General features: G+C 34.3%; 1 protein-coding gene across 2 annotated transcripts; it reads right to left on the bottom strand.

Annotated features, from left to right (window-relative positions):
- Positions 1 to 3,947: 3,947 nt before the first annotated feature.
- LOC139871210 (probable WRKY transcription factor 65) lies at positions 3,948 to 6,362 on the bottom strand. 2 transcript variants are annotated; one of them, XM_071858947.1, is made up of 3 exons: positions 6,140 to 6,362; positions 5,793 to 5,942; positions 3,948 to 4,812 (listed from the first exon to the last, which is right to left on the bottom strand). In XM_071858947.1, exons 1-3 carry the CDS (start codon positions 6,271 to 6,273, stop codon positions 4,224 to 4,226), a joined length of 873 nt encoding a protein of 290 aa, XP_071715048.1. In that variant the 5' UTR covers positions 6,274 to 6,362; the 3' UTR covers positions 3,948 to 4,223. The 2 variants fall into 2 exon arrangements, with proteins under 2 accessions (XP_071715048.1, XP_071715052.1); XM_071858951.1 differs by having other exon boundaries at positions 5,793 to 5,939.
- Between the last annotated feature and the right edge of the window lie 257 nt (positions 6,363 to 6,619).

The following is a 6,619-nucleotide window of genomic DNA, read 5'->3' as shown; positions in this document are numbered from 1 at the left end:
ATGAACTTTCCTACATTCAACTATCAAAGGTTAGCTCTAATTCTACATATCCCTCCATGGAATCTTGGTGTAACCTTGACGTTCCAATCATAACTACCGTTTTCCCTATTTCGGACACAATAACACCATCTACTGATGGTCCAAGTACCTCTCCATCTATCCCAAGCCCTGAAACAACCTTTCATACTAATGTGTGTGCAAATATAGCACTACCTAAACATCACTTGACACACAACCCATCCCACCACCATCCACTACATCGAATATTGCACCCTCCACCTCCACTGATCCTCCTACCCCACCATTATAACACATTCCAAAAATAACGTCTATAAGCCAAACCCAAAGTATGCAAACTTAGCAACTACTCAGATTAAACCTATTGAGCCTACAAATGTCACCCAAGCGCTTATTTATCCGTCTTAGAAACATGCCATGGAAACCGAAATTCAGGCTCTTCACAAACTAGGTACGTGTGAACTTCTCCCACCCGATTCATCATACAACATTGTTAAATGAAAGTGGTTCTATCGTACTAAGTATCACTCTGAAGGTTCGATTGATCAGTACCGAGCAAGATTGGTTGAAAAAGGTTTTCAGCAGCGGCCCGGTGTCGATTACACCAAAACTTTTAGTCTTGTGGTTAAACCTGCAATTATTCGTACCTTGCTTTCTCTTGTCGTTCCCCACAGTTGGTCTCTTCGACAACAAGGAATCAACAATGCTTTTCTGAATGGTACGTTACACGAAGAAGTATATATGGCTCAACCTCAAGGTTTTATTGACTCCAGATTTCCTTACCATGTGCGCAGACTCAAGAAAGCTATTTATGGGTTCAAACAAGCTCCCCGGGCGTGGTACAATGAACTTACAATTTTTTTACAGAGTTATGTATTCAAGAGGTTAGTGTCTGATGCATCCTTATTTATAAACCATACTCAATTTGCACCCATATATCTTATTGTATATGTCAACGACATTGTTCTTAAAAGTCCCAAAACAACTCTCTTGAATGAGTTTATTCAATGTTTGTCCAATAAATTTTCGCTTAAAGATCTTGGTAATCTTTCCTACTTTCTTGGTGTTGAAGTAGTTCCATTCGTGAAGGGTTTATTTTTGAGCCTAGAGCGTTCCAAGATGAAAGATGTGAAACCTATGGTCACGCTAATGGCAACCAACAGCCCTCTGATCGCTACATCAGGTACACTTATAACCAATCCTCAGATTATCGAGCCTTAATTGGTAGTCAAAAATACCTCACACTTACTCTCCTGGATGTTTCCTAGTTTGTAAATCATTTATCTCCATTTTTGCATGCCCCACGAAGTGATCATTGGCTATCCTTGAAGCGGTTGATCGGTATCTTGCTGGTACATCTAGTTATAGCATCACATATTATCATGACTCTCATCTTACTTTGCATGCATTTTTTGATGCTGACTGGGCGGAGAATAAAGACAACGATGCCTCAACCATGGGATATGTCATCTTTCTTGGGCGTAATCCCATTAGCTTGACATCAAAAAAGCAAAGATTTATCTCCTAGTCCTCTAATGAATCGGAGTACAAAGCAGTTGCTGACACTACATCAAAAATCTTGTGGATGGGTAACTTACTACGTGAAATGGGTATTACTTCGTCCACTAGACCTGTTATATATTGTGACAATCTTGGGGCTGCATTACTTAGTGCTAATCTGGTATTTCACGCCCGCATGAAGCATCTCGTTATTGCTTATCATTTTATTCGGGAACAAGTTCTTCTTGGTACATTATGTGTCACTCATGTATCTACTAATGATAAGCTTGCAGATCCTCTAACCAAGCCACTAAGTCGACATGCGTTTAATATATGGATGAACAATATTGGTCTTTCTTCACGGTCGTCCATCTTGAGGGGGCGTGTAAAGATATAATTAGAATAATTAGTTGTGATATATTCTTTATTCCCATTGTAGATATAGCATGTATAGTCTGTATCAATAGATTATTGTCTATATGTCGATACTTTATATGTATTCCCTTTAATTAATTCAATATAAGGTTAAACTCTAAACCTCTTCAATGAAATGCCCCCGTCACATGGTATTAAAATAATGTGAGTTTATATATATATGAATACTAAAGAACGAAATAAACGTACAAGTAAAACTATAATATGAAGATTATGATTTGGTTTTCAGTTGTAGGGGCAGTAATAATGTGAAATGTACCATTATAAATGATGGGTCTTGGAGGTAATATATATGAAGATGTTACTAAAAGATGTGTGAAACTATGAGATGCTGATTTTGATTATTGTTTAATATATACTAATGATGTTTAATGGTGATTAGTAGGTTTGAAGCTTTGTTAAAGTATTTAATTGTTACTGATAATTCCAACTTAACGAAATGGTTAACTTTGCATTTTATACATCTCTTATTTGGTTATCAGTTGTAGTGGCAACATAAGGTGAAACTGTACGATCATAAAAGATGGGTCATGGACACTCTCTTTCTTCAATCTTAATTGGCAGTATCAACTTTGTTTGACCTTCAGTTGCTTATTTTGATATGTATTTTGATGGATGCAGCATGCATCTAAACATGTGACTGTAAAACTGGTAATTAGTTCGCATGCAGAAAAGGTTGTTCATATGTTATCATCCGGTCTGTAAGTCAACAAGTTGGAGGAGAAAGTGATACCTCCTGATAGTCTCATAAGGAGACAATTCGTACAAGTCGATTTAGATATGGTGTTCAATGTTGTATTGTGTGATAATAATACGCACAATTTTTTTTTTTTTTTTTTTTTTTTTTTTTTTTTTTTGAAAAGCAAGTAAAACTTTCATTCATATAATGAGATAATTACAAAGACCTATAATCTATACAATATGAGGATGAATATAAAGTGTGAAGTACGATAAAACAGGAACACACGAAAAACACGAGCGAAGAGACATTAAACACCGCTGCACTTGAATGAGATCAAGCTGGGTAGGAGTGGACAGACAGTACCGCAATTGCGATGACAAAGTTGACTACTACTACTCATTTAACCAAGTGAATAATGGGGATCTAAGCCATGTCTTCGTGTGCCGATGGAAACTTGAAACCGAATTAGCCAATACCCATTCTTTGAATGTTCAGGGATGTGTAAAACGATGGGTTGATAAGCCATTGGTGCCACCCAATTGAAGATTTCTTTGATCTTTTAGATATCCATGAGAAGGTATGCGCTTGGATCTCTGAAAGAATAGTGGCGGGGCACCAATCTTTTTTGCTAAAGACTTTGGCGTTACGGTTCTTCCATATCATGTAGATTGTGGTCCATTTTGTCGCTTGCCAGATGTATTTACCATGGGATGATGTGGTGAATATTTGATCTGTTAATGTTGTATCATGAAGATTGGAGAATGTGTTTGTGGGGAGGTTCCACCAAGCTAGGATTGAGTTCTAAATTACTTCGGTTGTAGTGCATTGGAATAAAATATGCTCAATGGATTCAACATGTGAGTTGCAAAGTGGACAAAGTATGGTATCGAGGTCGACGTTTCGCTTGTCGAGTTCTAATCTAGTCGGGATAACAAAATTAGGATTAAAGTTTCGCTTGTCGAGTTCTAATTTACTTGAGATAACAAAATTAGGTGTAAATCCAATAAGCTTGACCTCTGTTTACTTTTAGAATTAAAGTTCGGCTAAACAAGAAATTAATTTATATAATGAACATGTTTGCATAGATGTAATTGAGTTCACAATCCTAATAGTTTGAGAAACTCGCATCTAATATTTAACAGTTATTTTTAACATCCGTACAACGTACGGGTTCAAAACCTAATATATATATATATATATATATATATATATATATATATATATATATATATATATATATATATATATATTATAGTTATTCAAAATAAATTGCGATTGTTGATCTATCTTCATCTTTAATTAAAGTGTCATATAGCCAAGAACGCTTAATTACACTCACTCCAAGACATGTTTCTCATCCAATCAAATGTTCTCTTCCATTTTTTATTTATTTGCCATGACACAGAAATCTTGGAATATCTAAATCTATAATTAAAAAAAAGAATATTAAAATATAGAAAGATTTTAAAAATGCTTCTCTTGGTATCTTTAGCCGCACTGTATGCAAACCTTGGAGTTTTACTAATACCTGCCCATAGAAAAGACAAATTTGGTTAGGTGACGTTTTTCATTTTTAATTATTCCATCATCATGTGGTGCCACACCATGAAGCCAAGTTGTGATGGTATTCAATCTCTTTCCGTCTAAACACGGTGGAGCACTCCGGTAGCTCACCTAAATCCGCAAAAAAAGATTCTTCATCATCTCTAATCGAAAAAATCGTCGCCATGTCATTATCTTCGACCATGTCCCTAGCCATCAAAGGACTTTCAAGCATGGTTGATGACGTGGAGTCCAAATCCGAAAACCAACCGTATTGGTCCGTTGTTGTCGAAAATGGTCCCACTTCAAGACTTGTAAATCTTAGGTCAGGTTCAGGTTCGGGTTCGGGTTCGGGTTCGGGTCCAATTCGCCTAGTAATAACATTTGGCGCTTCTTCCTCTTCTTCTTCTAAGTGGTCGTCATTATTTGAATGTGTTGCCTCATTGGTTGTAGTGGGACTAGTTGGCGGTGATGATAGCGCGTTGTGATGGTGGTTGTTGTTGTTTCTAGAAGCCGGCCAAGAGTGGTTGTGTTCACACGAATAGGTCACCATCACCATAGTAGGGTCCGTCCGGCTCCTTTCCACTTGTTTTCTTGCGGGGCATCCTTTGGAACTACTACATCTATAATAGCCCCTATGATCAAAACAAATAATTGAGGTTTGTTAATATATTAATTACTTAATGATGTTTGTATAAGATAAACATCTTTGTACAAATGACAAGTTGAATTATTATATTGTCTAAAAAATTTAAATTTAAGAAGTTATAATCTGACATTATATATTATATTTTATATTATATTATATTTATATATCCTAGTAAAAGAAATACGTAGTAGGATTTTAAAATTCATGTTTAGAGAACAAAAGATAAGTATGAATATATCTAAATGATCACTGTTATTATAATAATAGTATAGCTTACAAATACTAATGACAAAATTTATTGCAATAATCTCAATTTATTATATTTAAATAAATCACCATCTTTAACACTTTTTCATTTTATATATTTACAACAACGGAATAGAAGAAAGAAAACACTTCAAATATTTGAAAGAAAAAAACAGACACTTCAAGGTTAAGAAACAAGATGAAATTAAAATCTTTCTAATATGAATATGAAAATGAATTATGAATACATACTATATAGCAATTCGGAACAACTACTCTAATTTTACCTTAATCTATATATATATATATATATATACTTTGATGTAGAAATCCAAGTTTCTAATTTTGAACAAGAAACGTACACTTGTAATCTTCAATTACAATAACAATTAAGAATACAACAAATATGAAGGAAATAAAAAAAATGATAAAAACTAGGGGTATATTTATCTTCCAATTTCACGTACTTTAATGTATAAAAGAAAGACATAATATAATTGTCAATACAAAAATTACTGTTTATTCGCTCAATAACTTGAAAACCAAACTCAGATTCATATTTTCAGCCTTGATCAACACATACTTTGATGAATTGAAGTTACTTAATTTTTATAATTAGAATATATAAATACAAATAAAGTTTATTTTCAGTATATACTATGAATTTATACATAAACAAATTAAAGTGCTTAATAATTGAGAAAGTATAAGTGTAAATACCTAGGGTAAGGAGAGCCTTTGATAGGTTTTTGACCGTACTTTCTCCAGGCCCATGAATCCGGTGGAGGTGCATTCGTCTCTCCCTTTAGTCGAGTTCCTTCAACTTCTTTAATCGGCACGTACACCACCCTTTTATGCGTTCCTCGTCTACTACAAAATATTCAAAACGTAAAACGAATCAAATACTCAAATCTTAAATGAGTGGTTATTAATTATTAATTGACATATAAGAACTTTTTTTTTGGGAAAGCATATAAGAACCTCTATATAGTAATAATTAGATAATCAGTTTTCAAAATACAATCACATACACCCGTTTTACGTTTATGCTAAGTTTGTGGACTCACCTTTTTTTAGGAGAAGAAGTAGATGTTGCTTTGGTGTCATACAACTGTGGTGAAGGCGGCGAATCGTCGCTATTTTCTGATGAATTTTGGTTGTCATCTTGATTAAGGGCGAACCGATGATATCCGAGTTCCATGATCCAATACTCGAATTGAAGTTAAAGAGAAGTTAAAGAGAAAAATGGGGAAGGTGGTGAAAGAAATGGGATGATCCAAATGAATTATATGGGTCCGAAATGTCGACAGATGGGCAATGGAATAGTCTATATATTTAAAAGGACGTGCAGGCAAATGTGAAACTAAAGCCAAATCTCAAGAGAGAGGGTTTAATATGTATATTCAATTTTTATTATATTGTTTAAATTACATTTAAAATTACAAAAATACTAGTTCAACATCACTAGAAGACTAATCTCTATCCTCATTGATACCATCAACGTAGTGGATAATTAAGCACTGAACCTTTTTGAAAGAATTGAGAAG

Source organism: Rutidosis leptorrhynchoides, chromosome 1 (assembly GCF_046630445.1).
Source record: "Rutidosis leptorrhynchoides isolate AG116_Rl617_1_P2 chromosome 1, CSIRO_AGI_Rlap_v1, whole genome shotgun sequence".
Lineage (NCBI taxonomy): Eukaryota > Viridiplantae > Streptophyta > Magnoliopsida > Asterales > Asteraceae > Rutidosis > Rutidosis leptorrhynchoides.
The sequence above is the reverse complement of the archived record's forward strand: the minus strand, read 5'-3'. Positions and strand labels throughout refer to the sequence as shown.

Bases quoted from the DNA above. Each gene is read 5' to 3' on its own strand.
- LOC139871210 (XM_071858947.1), bottom strand. From the start codon at position 6,273: ATGGAACTCGGATATCATCGGTTCGCCCTTAATCAAGATGACAACCAA. The intron at 5,943-6,139 runs GTGAGTCCACAA...AATATTTTGTAG, and splicing joins ACTTCTTCTCCTAAAAAAAG to TAGACGAGGAACGCATAAAA. The intron at 4,813-5,792 runs GTATTTACACTT...TTTTGATCATAG, and splicing joins AAAGGCTCTCCTTACCCTAG to GGGCTATTATAGATGTAGTA.